Source organism: Scomber scombrus, chromosome 4 (genome assembly GCF_963691925.1).
Source record: "Scomber scombrus chromosome 4, fScoSco1.1, whole genome shotgun sequence".
Lineage (NCBI taxonomy): Eukaryota > Metazoa > Chordata > Actinopteri > Scombriformes > Scombridae > Scomber > Scomber scombrus.
This window is the reverse complement of record NC_084973.1, coordinates 4714130-4732808: the sequence shown is the minus strand read 5'-3', so window position 1 is coordinate 4732808 and position 18679 is coordinate 4714130. Positions and strand designations below refer to the sequence as shown.

At 41.1% G+C, this 18679-nt stretch overlaps 2 protein-coding genes across 2 annotated transcripts; both read left to right on the top strand.

Moving 5' to 3' along the window:
- The first annotated feature begins 1181 nt into the window (after positions 1–1181).
- On the top strand, positions 1182–5925 carry ccn1l2 (cellular communication network factor 1, like 2). The gene is made up of 5 exons (XM_062417484.1): positions 1182–1764; positions 1877–2090; positions 3367–3729; positions 4390–4592; positions 4681–5925. Exons 1-5 carry the CDS (start codon positions 1696–1698, stop codon positions 4981–4983), a joined length of 1152 nt encoding a protein of 383 aa, XP_062273468.1. The 5' UTR covers positions 1182–1695; the 3' UTR covers positions 4984–5925.
- An 8804-nt stretch (positions 5926–14729) lies between these two features.
- On the top strand, positions 14730–18414 carry si:dkey-90l8.3 (LIM domain transcription factor LMO4-B). The gene is made up of 5 exons (XM_062417486.1): positions 14730–15111; positions 15896–16134; positions 16253–16349; positions 16698–16856; positions 17532–18414. Exons 2-5 carry the CDS (start codon positions 15920–15922, stop codon positions 17538–17540), a joined length of 480 nt encoding a protein of 159 aa, XP_062273470.1. The 5' UTR covers positions 14730–15111; positions 15896–15919; the 3' UTR covers positions 17541–18414.
- Positions 18415–18679: the final 265 nt, after the last annotated feature.

Sequence of the window (18679 nt, the reverse complement as noted above, 5' to 3'; positions counted from 1 at the left end):
CAGTCACCTGCTCTCAGGAAGTGAGCTGTGTGTAGTGGCACCGACGTCCTGCCTGAAGGCTGCAGGTTTTGGTCACAGCAACATACTCCTAGTTTGATGAGGTTTTCAGGGTGGGCTGTGGGCAGCTGAAGCTAGTTAGACTTCTTTTCCTGTTCAAAGCAGCTTTTTTTTCAGGGCACTTTAAGGACTTCTCGTCCACGCCGGCTAAACGCTTTGACCTTGTGGTGAGACTGTTTTGTCGACGGTTGCTTCCAAGGTCGAGAATGAGCTTTCAAAATGAGCATTTAAAACAACATTGATGAGAAGTCCTGATAGTCCTTCTGAAAATAAAAATGGAAATTTGAACATCTACAATTCCATGACAGCTGCACAGCTTGAGCAAGATCTGGAAAACATCATTTTGAAGTCCACATCAAGGCTCCAAACCCTCACATTGAGAACCACTGCTATAAAGTGCTGCAATTGAGTGTGTTAGAGTTTAAAATCCCATAGAAAATCAGTATTGCTTAGTTCCTCTGTAATTATGTAATGCATAATTACTGCATCAAATCTATAATCTTACTAGTTTTGACACACAGATGTTTGACAGCATGAGTTATGTCCACAGTTTCTCTCAGCAGACTGTGTACATTTTATTTTTTCAGGAACATGGGGAGACCTTCAGCAGCCTTATCAAAAGTTCCAAAATACATTTCCCATGTTTCATAACAGCCCGAGCCAACCCTTAATGCGAGGACTTTCCTGCTCTCCAGCAAAACACTTTTTACGTGCCCCTGGGATGACAATGGGAAAGCAGAGTTTTTTCCTACCAATCATGGGAACATGAGGATAGGCCTGTATTTCCTGGAATGCAGCCCACTAGGAAAGAAATGGAGGGAACACAGGATGTCCAGAGCTACACCGTCCCCACAGTAAGCGCACTGCAGAGGGGGCAGAGAACCCGCCTGCTTTGGCCTGAACTTGTGGAAGAGTTGTTCACAGGGATTTTCTCCACATCACCACTTCCCTTTACCATTATGGAGTGGGATTCCCTACCCAGGTTTTCCATTACACCTGTCCTACCATTGTTTTTTCCCCCTTGCAGACATCTGTCAAATATGACCTGACCTGTCTAATACCTCTGAGTATGTGTGGGAGAATGAGGGTTATCCCTTTCCTCAGCCAGATTCTACACAATTTGCTTCTCTGAATATACATATTATTATTAAATATTAAAGATTTGGGCCCTTGCATCAATTTCGACACCCTAAAGTCACATGTGCACAAATACACTGGGATTTGAACAACATCTTCGTCAGTATTTCACACCAACAAACTCGCCGCCTCCTCCCTCTTGGACGCTTTCTGGCTGTCTTGAGAGGAGAGAGTGGATGATATCACAGCAGGGGCGGGGGCATGTTTGTCTATAAGTACAGGCCCCGCTGAGGGAAACCTCTCTATGAAGTAGAGCTGAGCTGAGTTGAGCTGCCACCGAGATACTGTAGGAGAGCAACAAAAAAAAAAGGAGAGCAGACCGGTGTACCTCTCGGTGCATGGACTCTGAACTGTGGATACATTTCATCCTGGAGCTGATCAAAAAGACCTCTCTCCTCTCGGGACTCTGGACGGCTGCTTTTACTTCGACGTTTCTTAATTTCTTTTCTTTTCGAGCTTTTGCTTTTTTCTTATTTTTGTTTGTCTGCTGCAACAACTAGGATGCTTTACCCTGTTAGTTTGTGCCAGATCATTTCCAGCCTGTTTGTGCTCTGCAGCGCTGCAGTCATGGTGAGTTGCTGTGACCTTCATATTACTTTCAGATTATACACACTACATATATATTGTATGAATTTTCATCTGTTGAGTCCTGTTGACCCTGACCTCTGACCCTGTTCCTCAGGCAGAAAGCGAATGCCCAGCCGAGTGCTCCTGTCCCCCCTCGCCCCCGGTATGCCCGCCGGGTGACAGCTGGGTAACCGACCACTGCGGCTGCTGTAAAGTGTGCGCCAGGCAGTTCAATGAGGACTGCAGCCCGACCGAGCCCTGTGATCATATCAAGGGGCTACGCTGCCATCTGGGGGCCGGAGGAGACCCTGAGAGGGGACTGTGCAGAGGTGAGGTCATGCAAAAGAACATTATGTTATATTATGTGCATATTATGGGTTTTAATCAAAATAAACAGTAGTTGTTAGACAGAAATGCCATGTTGTGAAAAAGAAAAGATATGACATGCAGGCTATGTGAGAGGCCCTAAGAATAAAGAAAGGGGTCAGCACATAATAATTAAAGGGATTATAAAGAATGTAAGCTAATATTTCTATTACACAATGTTTTTTACCTTTTGACTTCTTGTGAAATACTGCATATTTTCACCTCTTCAAGGTTCTAAAAATCCTTCAAATGAAGGGGAAAAAAACACTCAGTTGAGTCATGACCAAGCCAGGTCCGAAAAATGAAGCCAATGTTAAGTGCCTCAAACCTGCATTATTTCTAATGGCCAGCAGGGGTTGACTCCACTGGCTCCAAAAATAAGTCACTTTGTAGAAGCCTATGCACAAATGACCCTACGTTTCATTTGATTTATTACCTCAGTAAACACTTTCCTAATGAGTTTATGGTCTCGATCGCTAGTTTTAAGTCTTCTTCAATACTTTTGATGATAAAGCAGGGTATGCTTAAGGGCGTGGCGACTTTGTGATTGACAAGTTGGTGAGGCACTGTAGTGGAACCCCTTTTCATCAATTCTGGCTCCAAAAAAACAAGATGGCGACGGTCAAAATGCCAAACTCGAGGCTTCAAAACGGGAGTCCACCAACCAGCGTGTGACGTCAAAATGGCTAATGGTCATTATTTTTATAGTCTGTGGTCATGATAAGTTGAAATCTTAGAAAGCACTACATTTAGATATTATCACTGCCATCTGACAAAGAGGGAAAACCAATGGCCCCCATATTATTCACAATTAAACCCTCCACCAGTGTAAACAAGAATATTAAAGGGGCAGTTCAGAAATTTTACACATGAAGATTTTGATGAGAACCGTTACATATAAACAGGTGTAATGAGTTTTGTGGCTCCGGAAGAGCTTTTAAATGTCTGAAAGAAGGTGTTTCTACTAAAAGTGTTGCTATAAAGTTGCATTATGGGAAGTGTAGGATTCAGTATAAGATTAGCCAATAGCAAGGACTCTGAGGTATGTCTGATTCTGTTGCACCAATTTTGACTTTCTTTCATTTTTTTCAGTGCTGTTAATTGTCTAAAAAGCATGACGCCCCAGTTTGATTCTATAAGCTATGATGTAGTGTGTTTAACCTTTACCCTGTTCTTCTATGAAGTTCATATATCGGTCCTCACACTTCTGTTTCCTGTTTTGTGAATGTTTGTCGACAGCTGAGGCCCAGGGTCTGCCCTGTGAGTTCAACGGCCGGGTGTATCAGCACGGCGAGGCCTTCCAGCCCAACTGCCATCACCAGTGCACCTGTATTGACAGAGTAGTGGGATGCATGCCCGTCTGTCCTCATCAAGTACCCCTGCCCGACTGGCGCTGCTTAAGGCCCCGGTTGGCCCGGACCGAGGGCGGTTGCTGCGAGGAATGGGTGTGCGACGACGACAACCACATCAGTGAGGAGCCAGACGAGCTTACACACACCTCCATGCCAGACAGCCAGCCCCTTCCCAACCACATCAGTGTCCTCTTGCAGGTCCAGCCGCAGCCTCTGCACCCAGCTGCCACTGGAGGAGCCACGTTCAGAGGTAAACATCACATTCTACCACCACCAACAGTAAATATGGTCTCCAAAAAGTCTTTCATATTGATGAGCAGTAGATGAACCAAACTCAGTGTCAGAACAAATCCAAACAGGTCCAAAAACAGCTTCAGAAAACATCTTGAACTGATTTCAGAGAGATATTTGGCTTTTGGCCTTACAAAAAAAGAACTGAAAAAATTGACTTTTTATTTCTCCCTAGAAAAATAACTGATCCAAAATATTTTCTTTTAAAAACACAGATCCATTCAAAAGGTCATGGAGTCATTAAAATTGAAAGAAGTTGTCCCAATTCATTCTGTTTAGTACATTTATTTGTCATCTTGTGACCATTTGATACGTGACATTTTGATGTGACACTAGACTAGAGGAAAGCTTATATAGTCCAATATTGAAAAGGTTCATCTTCTCAGGAGCATGAATGTGCTCTGTAAATGTCATGGCAACCTTAGAATTTGATTTCAACTTAAGACATTTTGGTGGAACATTAACACTTGAGTAAAGTTCAGGCAGCTACTAAATTGACTAAATCATCCTGTTTCATTCTATTGTGGTCCAGACATCATGAATGCAAAGATGAACACATCAGAATGCTTGATGTTTGCTGTGATTGGCTGATTGACTATAACACTTTGCTCTCTCACAGAAATGATGTCGTTCCCCATGTCTGAGGTGTTACTGAAGTCCAGCTGTTTCCCACAAACCACTGAGTGGACCGTGTGCTCCACCACATGTGGGATGGGTGTATCAAGTCGGGTGACCAACAAAAACCCGGACTGTCGGATGGTCAGAGAGACCAGATTGTGCCAGATCCGATTGTGTGACCTTCAGCTTCCTGTAGCTATCAAGGTGGGCAAAGAATCAGCCATGTTAGGAAATTGGTCAGTTTAAGTCAGATTTATTGTAGTTTAATGCTGTCTGTGTCTCTGTCATCCAGAAGGGTAAAAAGTGTCAGAGAACCATCCGCCAGCATGAACCGGTTAGTATCACCTTTGCTGGATGCTCCACAGCACAGCGGTACCGCCCTCGTACTTGCGGAACCTGCAGCGATGACCGCTGCTGCACACCCTCCCTCTCCCGCACCGTGAGGCTCCGCTTCCACTGCCCAGATGGTGAGGGCTTCTACCGGAACGTCATGTGGATCCAGCGCTGTAGCTGCAGCACAACCTGCCGTAAACACGGCGGACCCTCCAGCCCCTCAGTCAGCCTCCACAACGACATCCACACCTTCAGGCACTGAGGCTGACTCATCATGCCCAGCCCTGGCCTGGCACACTGGGCAAAGACTCTGCACCTCCTCCCCCTCTAAACCCACCGCCTCCCCGTCTGTCAGCTGGGTGGGAACCTCTGAGCTCCTGCCATCCTTCTCCCTCGACCACGCAATATGCTCGCTTGCACTTTAAGCTTCCTGCCATGATGACATCAGTTTGCCCACACTAGAGGTGTGTTACCTCGCTAGCACCAGAGCAGCACTGAGGACAACACACTGCTGCTGTGTTAGACGCCTGGCAGAAAGCTTGTACTGAAACTTCTTTTATTTATTTGTAACTTTTTATTCATGTCCTCTGTTTCCACAGAGGGATGTGTGACGGTCTGTCACACAGAAAGTTGTTCAGACCAGTAACAGGGAACATTTATGAGAAGTGATGAGAATTATGGACATGCATCTTCTGTCTGATGCATTTTCAATGAATGAGAAATAACTAGATTACTCAATACATCAAATGCATTAGTGACTACAGTGAGTGCGTGTCCATCATGGCCTGTCCTTTGTGATATAATGTTTCCGACACATGTACTGATTGTGGAGTTGATCAACTCTGTGTGTGTGTGTGTGTGTGTGTGTGTGTGTCCTGTCTGAAGAATGAGGAACTCTCACAGGAGAGAGTTTACAGAGAATGTGCTCATTATGCTACTACAGTATATAGATTACAGCATATAGTGTATATAGACTTCACTCTTATTTGTGGAGTGGTAATTTGTGAGGATCACCTCATTTTTCGGGGTGTGATTTTTTTTTTTTGTATATGTGTCCTTCACATTGTACATAGAGTGCTTTATTTTGAAGGATGATATGATGCTACATATTTAAAATATGTAATGCTTAGTTTGTTGGATGTTTTTTGTTTTGTTTTTTGTCTGTAAGCTCCTGTACATCAAATAAAAAGTCATCAACCTGTAATGTGTCTTTTTTTTATGGCTTGTAAGTAAAAGGCAAAATCCTACTTTTAGCAAAACATACTTAAACTTTCAAAAGTAAATGAAAGTAAAATGACCCCTTCTACTGTTAGCTCTTCGAGGAGGAGCTACTTTATCTACTGTATATACAGTAAGGCAGTTTAGTGCAGTGGCTCCCAACCTAGGGGCCGTGCCCCTCTAAAGAGTCACAACATAAACCTGAGGGGTCATCATTATTTTCTATGTTTTGTGGAATATTGGATAATTTTTACATCATTGGTTTATCTCTCTTTGGTGGAACTACTGAATAACTATAATAATAAATAATAATAAATGTTCAACTGTAGTTGTACTGAATATTTCCCTCTATAATGTAGTGGAGTAGAAGTATAAACTAGCCTTTTAATAGAAATACATAAAGTCTGAGTACTTTAAATTGTACTTAAGTAGAGTCACTTTCCATCATTGCTTTTCACAGATTTGGCAATACTCCTTATGACTAATAAAATGATCTTGATGTGTTAAATCCTTTAATAAATAGCTTTACAAGGAGGTCCACTAAAGACTTGCAGCTGTGACAGGAGTAGTTCAACCTGCTGAACTACTACACATAGGAAATATACAAAACAGCAAAGAGAAGTTTTGGCAATTCAATTTAAGTTGTCAGTACAATGGTGCTGGTGGTTCACTCAAGCATTATACATGCTGGTTTATGTGCACCCCCAACTCATCAGTGATAATAAAACCCCTCACCCTATCTCATCAGTGTCTTACCCTCACCAGAGCTTCCCAGTATACAGCCTGAGCTCTGCATTCATGTTGCTTCATGGCCTTACACAATGCTCTGGCTGCCTCTGGAGCACAAACATTACGATGGACCACCAAATTCCTCACCCCGGCTTCTGCCTCCCTCTGAGATGAGGGAGGAATACTCTATGAACCTTATGACTGCCTCAGTCAGAAGCACTGGTGAGGGCTTCATCTACACTAGCTCTCCTGTCTTTATTTACAAGAGGCTGATCTTGGGCCTCATTTTTATTGTCTGCCAGGTACTGCAAGCAGTGGAGAACCTGCACTTCCAGACACTCCAGGTTCATTCTAACCTCAGGGTGGTGCTAGAGTGTGAGATGGTTCATCATTTAAGGAGTGTGAAGTACATTTAAAGTCAATCTGGCAACTAGATTTCCATATGTCAAGTGTATGGAAAGGAAGCTTTGGCCTCAAAACAAAACCATTAGAATGAATCATCAGGGGACCATGAATATCTGCGGCAAATGTCATGATAATCAAATAATCCAGTAAAATACATGGTAGTACTGCTTTGATCCATAGTGTTTGGCAGACAGACAGACGGATGAATGGCCTGATGACATGGCCATCATTTGGCAACACTAGTGGTGTAAAAATACTTCTTTTCCGATACTCAAGTATTCAAACATGAGTCACTCTTATTGGCCAGTGATTATACTGAAAAGACATAAAAGAAAGACATAAAAGAAAGGCCCGGTACGTGGTTTTAAAGTTACTGCAGAACCAATCAGTATTTTTATGTATAATGTGAAATGTGATAGAGAATTATCACCGGAATCTGCGATACTGCTCAGCTCCACAGAGCGTTTTAGCCTCTTTTAGTGTTTTGGTTTGACCACACAAACTCCACTCCCAGCAATCTCGTTTCCAGCCACATCCAGCACCTGATTACAGTTAGCAACTAGCTGATGAACTCAGTGGACCATTTTGCTGCTACAAAGCCAGATGTTTTTCTCAGGAGTTGGTGGAGGCCAAACCAAAGATAAAAAGGACCGGGAATATTGGACTTACATCAGATGGACACAAATATGCCTCCAATTGACTCCATTTTACGAATGCTGGCTTATTGTCATGACCATCTCTGGGCCATCAGAGTTAATATTATTAGTAACACCTGTGCTTTTCCTGCTATGACAGGTAATATAAGCCTTATAATAATAATAATAATACTAATGATAACTTTATTTATATAGCACCTTTCAAAACAAAGGCAGGGAGTTCCACAGCTGAGGTGCCCGGACAGCAAATGCCCATTCTCCTCTGGTGACATGTTGAGATTTTGGAACCATCTGTAGGGCCCTGCTGGAGGATCAAATATAGGCAGGAGCCCCACCATTCAATTCTTTAAAAACAAGCAATAAAGTCTTCATATCAATTCCAAAACTCACAGGTAACCAATGAAGGGCAGCAAGGATTGGTGTAATGTGGTCACTTCTCTTAGTACCTGTGAAAAGCCTGGCTGCAGCTTTTTGTACCAACTGCAGACTATGTATGTTTTGCTTGCTGATGCCAGAATAAAGTGCATAATATAAGCATGGAGGTATAAATGATAGTCAAAGTTGTGTCAAGAGATCATGACTGTAGTACAGTCCTAAGACAAAAACAGACACATCCAGTGCTTTGAAACCTTCATGTAGATGTGAACATGTGGCCATCTATCATAAATAAAACTGACAATAGATCAAATATTAGCAACCCTCTGAGCATCCTCCTGCAGATGAAGCTGGATTCTTTTGCTGTCTGACCGACAGGAAGGAACCGAAAAAGCACACATGACATACCATGTCGCCACGGAGACTGCCTTACCATTCGCTACCGTCACTCAGGCCGCTCAGCATTTCCCCCGATGACGATGTTTGCCTGCTCGGGCTGTTTGGTCGGTGTAAATTCAGGGAAATGATCCGTCCACCAGCATTGTTGTACACGAGAGCCGGTGTCCCATGACAACATTTGACTGCTCATTTGTTTAAGAGTCATCCTGGCATTTCACTAAAATTCATGGCGCTACGAGAATCAGAGGCTGAAGAGATTAGGCATCTTACCCTGGTCAAAGCCAAACCACATCTTTGGCTTCACTGAAGGTCTGGAGTTGTGGAGTTCTATCCATGCATCCATCCAGCCATGCATCCATCCATCCATCAATGCATCCAACCATCATATCAATTGAAGCATTACTGGACTGTGTGGTTCCAACTGCCAACAATAACCACCATAGCTGAAAACAGAGGGACCTAAAAAAGTTTTTCAGACACGTGATCTCTATGAAACTAACACAGTAAGAGCTTTGCAGCAAATACAGCAGTTCATGCTTAGATCAACTTTATTAATTCATAGAGGCATGCACGATTGTTTTAAGCAGCATAATTCAAACTCAGTGCTGCTGACACTTTAGACAAGTGTTTTACATAATGCATTTAAGCGCTAGAATGAAAATATTGTATAAAAGAGATAAAACAACTAGAATGGTCAGTGTCCAAGGTAGAGAATAATACGTGAATTGAGGAATATAGAAGTTTTTAACCTGGATTTTAAAAATTATCCAATTCTTATATATTTTGGGGCATTGTGACGAAAATGTGTATATCCATGTTAAGGTTGGGAGCAATTTACAGACCATTACCTGATGACCAGGGAAACAGAGAGGGTATATATCGTAAAGACAGTCAGAGATGTACTTTGGCCCTAATCAACACCAAATTTATAGACAATTGGTGGTCATTTATACCACACTGGAATAACTAGTGTTAAGACTGAGAAGTGGTGAGATGTGTTCAGTTATCCTTGTCATTGTTAGGACTCGCAGCAGCTTTTTGAATGAGCTGAAGTTTGAGAGTTTTTCAACCAATGCAGATAACAGCGTGGGCAAGTTTCTCAATATTATGTGTCCTCGGTTTCTTACTTTGTTTGGAAAATAGTAGTATGCAGTTCATTTCACGTAGGAGATGTGCATTTGTAAAGAAAGAACATAGAGTAGTGACCAGTCATCAGACCTTCCCTCTCTGCAATACACCACTCTAAAGTCCATGACAATCCAGAAGACCTGGACTTGTCAGATATCAAGAATTCAGGATGACTCTTTTCAAAGCTAGCCACACAACTGCTATGACACTGAGGTGTTTACCCTCAAGAAAGGTAAAATAGATCCTTCGATAGAGGGATCTCTCCACATCACAGTGAGGGGGCTTAATAAATGTGATTGCCTTGGCAGCCAGCTGTGCTGTGATGATCCACATTGGGTTTATATTGGCTGAGAACCCAGACTGGAAGTTACAGGTGTTGTCCAGCCTCACAGAGAGCTGTGACTTTCTGCATGGCCTTGACAGAGGAACAGGAAATATGTCGGAAATCAACGGAGGGGCCTCAGAGAGTGGTGGAAGTTGGCCCAGACTGCCCCTCCAACCACAGCAGAGGAAACACCCCCCAAACGCCCCCCACCACCCCATCCCCGCCATGCAATCCGAAAGAGGATGTGCCAAAGTGGTTCCTTTTCAACACAATGTGGGATAATAACACGTCTCCATCCGCGTTGTTATTGGCTTGTTGTGCTGAAAACGAAATGTGCGGAACATGACGCATCGTCTTTAGAGAGTATCACAACTAACATATTTTGTTGAACTCAAGTCAACATTTCCACAAAGGATCCTGTTTAGACTGAGAGTTCACTGTCCAGTAAACACCGTGACGTCAACGCTGATTCAAAGGACTCCCACTACGAAATCTACAACCATTCTACCTCTACTGCTACAATCATCACAACGGGTTCACTCCATGGAAATGGTTCAAATCATGACCAAATGTTGACTTTTGTATTTTATAGCATGAAAAACATGTTACACCTGCAATAAAACATATTTAACAAATTCACGCACTATTCTCTAAAAATGTATCTGACTATACACTAAAGTCTGTGATGTGGTGGAATGTGACAGGGTATAAAGATTTAAACTAATATCTCTGTTTACCCATGTTTTGTGATGGGGTGGATCTGCTTGACAGAGAAGGTTTTTTTAAAAGAAATAAATATCAAAAAATGTTCAAAACTCACCAGCATTTGAATTGTCTTCTTCAAACTCTAAAATACTTTTATCTCCTCTTAATGATGTCACCTAAAGGAACATTACAGTATTTAAGTGTGACAAGGTGGAACATTCAACTTTTGGACACACATAAATCATGCTATTTTAACCAATATATAATGGATTAACATTTTCCATGCTCCTAAAAACAAACAAAAACCTTGGATTTATGCAATATTTATTGGCTGTTGAATGTGAGAAATGGTCAAAATGGACATGAGAAAATGGCTACAGTTTAACATTAAACAGTTAAAAATATAGAAATAGTAATTTTATGATTTAATTTTATTTTACTTCATGATAATAATTACTCTTGAATTAGTGTTTCCAGCCATTGAAAACAATATTGACAGTTTTATATGCCTCGTTTTTCCCTTTAACTGTTGGGGACCCAAACCCAAACAGTTTTCATGGAAGTACTGCTGGTAATATGGTGCTGATTCTGCAACTACAGCGTTGGTCCAATCCTCTTGTCCCCATGCTCCACATAATTACATTGATACACATTAGTATCCCAATTTTCAGACCCTTTCTGATCTTAGTTTGGATATGACCTTGAATGAGAAACCTTGCTATTCATATCCCTGTATATGTGATTCGAACAGTATCAAGGTATCTGATCATCTGTGGCCAGTTGTGTCTTGACTCCTCAACATTTCATTTCTCAACCAACACAAAATGTTGAGAAATTCCAGATCAGGTGTTTACATACCACAGTATCCTGGTTTCTATTGGAGCGCTCCAGCTGGCATATCCAGGTTTATCAAATAAATGTCTGAACCAAATTCTGTGACTGTCCATCCAAAAGTTCTCAAATGGATGTCAGTCAACAATATCAGCCTCATGGTGACAGTCGAGAGAAAGATCACTAAAGACATCGCCAAAATCAGATCAATCAACTGAGAACCATGAATGTGTGAACTAAATGTTGTGCCAACCCATCAAGTAGATGTTGAGATATTTCACTGAATAGGTGAAAACTTTGCTGGTGGCGCTAGTGGGAAAGTAAGGAGACCACCAAAGTCTTAGGATTCATCCTCTGGGGGATATAAATGTGGACTGACCTACAATGATATCCATATAGTCATACTGCTAACATGACTAAATATTGATGTCTAAAAGACCTAGAGTGCAATTCCAGCCGTTAGCTCCAGCTCGGCCCCATCTTTCAGTAAATATAGTGTGTTTGTGAGTGGGAACCCAGCGAGGGCTCTTAAACCTCCCATGTGTTAGCAGGTATTTAGAAAATAAAAAAAACACTAAGGCCTGCACTGGTGTGAGCGTGTAACTACACTGCTACTGAAGGAAATAAGATCCACACAGTCTGTCAGATGCCAAAATAAAACACAGCATTTTCGAGTTATTTAATCTGATGTTTACCAGGTAAGTATAGTGTAGAGTAGTACTATTCACTTTAGAGTTTGATAAAAGGCATTTGCACTTGCATGTTTTTGATTTGCCAGCACAGTGTACTGGATGAAGTTGCGTTGCATTGTGGCAAAAGTTGAGCCAGGTTGAGCCAGCCATCCTATACGTCCCATGTACAAGACCTGAAATATTGGAAACTGTTGGAGGTATCATCAAAAAACACAGAGGGGCAGTGTATCTGTGTCTTTGTGGGGACATAGAGACACTGGATGAGCTGAAAACAAATCATAGACTGCACAAGTTGTCTAGGTTAAGGGTTGTTTTTCTACAAACTGAAGCCATTACACATGATTGAAAGATGCTGTAATGATGTTTAATCACACACTTATGGGTTTCACCATTGAAATGGACAGTGTTAAAGCTGTTTATAGTGTAGCCTTCATTAGGCATGTCAGTGACATTTACGGCATGAAGTTCACCTCACTACAATTACTGCAATGACTTACACACTTTCTAAAGGAAAAAGTGTAAGAAACATGACTCTTTGATAGTTTTATTTGAGTTAGATTGTGTTTGGTAGTGTTGGATTGTCTAAAAAGTTGTCACTTCATAAGTGTCTAGAATCATGAGTTCATTCATCGCCCCCTAGCGGTCAGGGTGAGGAAGTGTAACACCTGAACTCTGTAATTAATGTTAATATACATTTGTTTTTGTGTGTAAATATTGGCAATAATAGTAACATAACTTAGAAATAATAAAGTTTAAAAGAAATGTAATTCTCTGTCTGGGGAACTGGGAAATTGTCAGTATACATGCAGTGATTTATTGACAAGATATTTCTGAAACACCAAACTTTCACCAGAGTCCATTTAAATATGTGTTATAAAGTCTATACATTCATACTAGGAAAATAAAAATAAAGTATTGATCTTTTGGGCTAAACAATGAATAGTCAGTGCACGCTGTTCCAGTACATTTAACCTCATATCAGGATGTACATTACAAACCTGCACAAACGTCTGCTCTTTGCAACATGATAGGATGCTGTCCTCTACTGGAACTCTACTGGCAGTACAGTAGGGCAGCAGGCTGGTGTACTGACTAACTCTAACCCTGAGAGCTAACCTTCCCCACTGTGCTGGAGTTGTTAGGGTTGACCTCTGACCTTCCTGTTGGGTGGGTGCAGCAGAACAGAAAAACAATAGAAAATGTTTCCCCATCATATTCTGTCATCATATGTGTGCAAGTATGATTAGGTGGCTATGAGTGGACTGATTGGTTATGCTGTGTAACGTCTGGCATTTAAAAAAAAAAAAAGAAATAAACAACAAAATGTTATACTTTCAATACTTTCATTTGTATCATGTGCAGGACTGTGAATGTTACATTTAACTTCCTTTTAATATCATTTCTAAAAATATTCTTAAAAAAGGGACATGCTTCACATTTTTAGTTAAGAAATACAAATTTTGCAATACACACTTTGTAAAACATGAATCTTTTCATACATCTATTGATTTAAATATTTTTTCCTCCTCTTTTTTGTTGAGTTTTAAAATATAATCTGCATGACAAAATAATTGTAAATTATACATTAAGTGTATGAAGTAACAGCGTGAAACAAGAATGTAACAAAAAAAACAGAAAGGAGAAAAACATAAAAAAATGGAAAGACAGCAACTATGAAAACAAAAAAAGGAGTAAAATAAATAAATACATAAAATGAAGTAAGAAAAAAAAATAAATAAAATGAAGTAAATGAAATGAATAAATAGATAAATACATAAAATGATGAAAATTAATAAATACATACATAGATAAATAAATACATAAAATGAAGTCAATGAATAAATAGATAGATAGATAAATAAATACACAAAATGAAGTACATAAAATAAATAAATTAATAGATAGATAGATAGATAGATAGATAGATAGATAGATAGATAGATAGATAGATAGATAGATAGATAGATAGATAGATAGATAGATAGATAGATAGATAAAATGAAGTAAATAAAATAAATAAATAGTTACATAAATAAAATTAAGTAAATATAAATACATACATACATACATACATGCATACATAATATATACATTTTGAATAAGTTATTTTCAGGTCAACCCATAGACTGTATATAAAAGGGTCAACCAGATGAAACAAACGGTGCAGTCCACATTTTAAGCGATTTAAATAATTTCATTTTGTCATAACTTATCTCTGATTCATCCATTAACTCTACTGTGTTCATAGAGGCCTGTGAACTATACACACATGGTAGCATCATGTATTATTCTATCTGTTTGTCTCCATGTTGATCCCTCACATACTGTGTGATGGCCCTCAGGGAGAGAACGTGCATATTAACGAGCCACTATAAACTCATAAATCATTGTGACTGCGGACACGCCCCCATACTCTCCTATTGGCTGCCACGCGCGTTACGTCGGCTGCGTCCCCTCTCGGCAATTTAAATAGCTCCTTGCGCAATTTGATGAATAGTGTCGCTGATAGAGATGAAGGCATGTTGATAGACGGACAGCTGTAACACACACGCACACACGCGCGCACACACACAGAGGAGAGGGAAGAGGAGCTGCGTCACGTCTCCTCCTCACGGCTACATGAAGGCTAACCATTCATCACCGGAGCTGGATGTCGGAGAGAGTTTGCTCAACTATTAGCGTCACCGCGCCGTCCCGGGCTTCATGTTGTGTCGCTTCGCCTTTTTTTTTACTGGAAAGCTATGGAGAGTAAAACGTGTCTAGTCTAAGTGTGCGTGTGTGAGTGTGTGTGTGTGTGTGTGTGTGTGTGTGAGAGTGTGTGTGTGAGTGAGTGTGTGTGTGTGTGTGTGTGGCGGTTATTGTAATATATTTTTTTTTCACACCGTGTCAAACTTCAACGCAGGAGGAAAAAGCTTGGGCTCGACAAGGTAACATATCTTTTTTTTTTTTTCCTCTCACGTCCTGATAAAGCTTTGTTATTCCTGTAACGTTTCTGTCAAGCTTAAACATATTTACATATTATTTAAAGTTAAATACATTCAACGTAAAAAAAAAAAAAAAAAAGGGGAAAAAAAGAAAAAAAAAGAAGAAATACTTTTATAATGCTTCCATTAATACATTTAGTCAGTTACATTTAGGCACTCTTCCAAAAGTCCCATTTGGTGACTTTCCCCTTCTTCACGTCAAAGTACAGTCTGACATAATGTTAGTGCCTGCTGCCCATTCTCTCAGTCTGCTGTCATATCAATAACAGCATTACTTTTGATTTACTGAAGCTGAAGGTTAAAGAGGAAAAATCTAACATATTTAACATTTTATGTGCTGCATGCATACATTTATACAGAGAAGTAGCAGTGAATTTCTTGTATTGGTCTGTATTGTAGTGTTTGGGCTCTTACAATGAGCTTGTTATTTGAAGGCATGTGTAGATTTGTGTCAGCGTGAGTGGAAATGGCTGGGGTGTGTGTGTGTGTGTGTGTGTGTGTGTGTGTACTTAAGACCTCATGTAATTACTCCAAGGTGATCATTCACAAGTGGAAACAGAAGTACCCCCCCCCCTTTTTTTTTTCAATGACTCATTTTTGCACATGCCTTAAAATGAATTAACATGTTATCTTAATAAGGAGATAAGTGTAAAATAACATTACACCTGTCTTATCTCTTTCTCTCTCTCTCTCTCTCTCTCTCTCTCTCTCTTGCTTGTGTGCCCAGGAGCCACTGAGGGCCCACATCACTATGGTGAACAGCCAAGCGTCAGGCGTACCGCCGACCCCCAGGTCGTGCGCAGGATGCGGGGGGAAGATCGCCGACCGCTTCCTGCTCTTCTCCATGGAGCGCTACTGGCACACTCGCTGCCTCAAGTGCTCTTGCTGCCAGGCCCAGCTGGGGGACATCGGTACCACCTGCTACAGCAAAGGGGGCATGATTCTGTGTCGGAGCGACTACATCAGGTGAGGTTACTGCGTTGGAGAGGAAGGAGAAGGAGGAGGATGGAAGAGAGGAAGCGGCCGCTTTTAGATTTTTTTGGAAGCTGTACAGACTGAGCAATCTGTGTTGTTGTGTTTGCAGACTGTTCGGGCACAGCGGGGCGTGCAGCGCCTGCGGCCAGTCGATCCCAGCCAACGAAATGGTGATGAGGGCGCAGGGAAATGTTTACCACCTCAAGGTAAATCCCCAGATCTCACATCAGTGCGCTTGATCTCCCACTGCTTGTTTGACAGAAACATCTGGGAATTGGTGGAGAGAGACAGTCAGACAGGAAGACATGTCCCCACAGTATCAGGAGAGAGAGGAAATGCCTTTTTTGTTCCAGCCTCAATCACATATCCTCACTTTTTAACTATATTTGAGACATCTTTTTAAGAGCTTTAATGGTACTTTAATGGGGTTTTTTTTGTTTTTTTTAATAGAAAACAGAGGTTCATTCTAAGCTGATATGTCCACTCTATATCAACCTGCTTTAGTGATTATCCCCACTTTCATGTCTGACCCATTGTTGTGCTCCTCCCTGCAGTGTTTCAGCTGTGCCACCTGTAGAAACAGACTGATGCCTGGCGATCGCTTCCATTACATCAACGGTACAATCTTCTGCGAGCACGACAGACCCGGCGCTGCCTTGCTCAACAGCCACCTGCCCCCACTTCAGAGCAGCAACGTGCTGACAGACCAGAAGGTAAATAAATAAAGGCGTTACTGACATGTCACTAGTTTTCAAAGTAGAGTGTACATTCTCCTTACATGAGCAGCATTATGCTTTAATGCAAATGATAAAATGTTGACTCCTGGCAGCTGCTATCATAGCAGGGTATGCTTTTAGAATAAAAAGGGAAAAATATGCAGCAGAGAGGGTAAAAACATGAGTGAGGTGCAACGTAATGTGTCAAAATATCAGCTGAAACATTGAAGAAAGAAAATGTAGTTAATATAATAAACAGCAGTGGTGCAATATAACAATGACTTTTGGGTTGCCCTATTTAGGACCTAAAAATAAGGATTTAATACAAGGTTTATAACACATTATAATGTAGTTGTAAGCAGATTTAAAAACATTGGATACATTTATGTATGTACAATATTTGTCAGCAATTCTAACTTCTCCTATCAGGACATAGTCTATATTATTACAACTGTATTTTATTCTATTGTTATCATCGGTTGCTTATAACTACATTATAGTGTGTAAGCATTTATTAACATGTTAACTATATTAAAAGTACATTCACTCAAGTATTACACTTTGATATTGTACCTTCACTCCATTACATTTATCTGAATGCAGAATTACAGAAAGACGACTGTATCTAGATAAAAACATGAACCTTCTCTCTCTCTCGTGTCCTCTCTGCAGGTATGCTGAGGAGCAGAAACGCCTCGCCTCACCTCTCCCAATCTTCGTTTCTTCTTCTTCTTCTCTTGCTACTGTCACCGTTGTTGTGGATTCTCATCGCTGCCCCGCCCCCTTCCTCGGAGAGGACGCCGTTTCTCACAGAGATCTGCTCTCCGGTCACCATATCACACACTCTATACAGCGCGTAAAGAGTTTATGTTGTGTTCATTGTTTTAAAGTGGTCCGTACATCATGCAGAGACTTCCAGAATGTGTGGAAAAAGGCTCCTTCATGGACTAAGAGAAAGCTGGAGGACAATAATGATCATCAATAATGATGATGATGGTGATGAAAGCTTACGCCATCAACCGGAAGAAGGAACAAAAGATGCTCGAATGAACGTTTGATGGACTGCAGTGAAAATGACTGTCAGAGCTTTGCATTCTGTCCCCTGAGCGTCAGTGTTTTTAAAGAACTCTTCATCTCTCTCTCTCTTGTATATGTTAAACTGAGATTTTACACACTGGGGGGGATTGAATATAAAATTAATGGGTGTCAGGCAAGAATCCATGTGGGTGGGTGTGTGAAAATGTTCAGTCGTAGGGGAAAAAACACCGCTTGTCAGAAGTGAGATTCGAACCAGAACCGGAAACTTTTTCTTTTTTCAAAGCACTCAAGGAAAAATCTTAATGTGGCTGATAGCTGTGATTTCTGCACACAAAGAAGAACTGAAATGATCCAGTTGAAGGTCTTCTTGTTTTTCTTCGGTAGAGTTTTATTTCTTTTATCAGATGCCTGTTCAATGTGTGGAATTTAAAAAAAATCTAACAGAAATCCTATTAAAACGATTTTCCTCTAACGTGTCACCAAGCTGAGCTGAGGTCATTTCCAAGCCCCCCTTGAAAGCGGCATTAGAGTGGCATTGTGTTGCATGGTACCTAGCAATGGTGGATGTGGCTGTCTCCCTCTCTCTCTCACTCTCTTTAGCCCTGTATGGTGAAAACATGCCTGATTACCCTGAGGAATGGAATTAGGGGGCTTGAGCTCTGACCATTTACAGAAGCAATTAAACATGAGCCCTGTATCTGTTCTGCTGGAGCTCCTGGGAGGTTGAACTTGAGGCACATCCCGTGGCTGACTGGCTCGGTTGCTGGCTGCCTGCAGCCTGC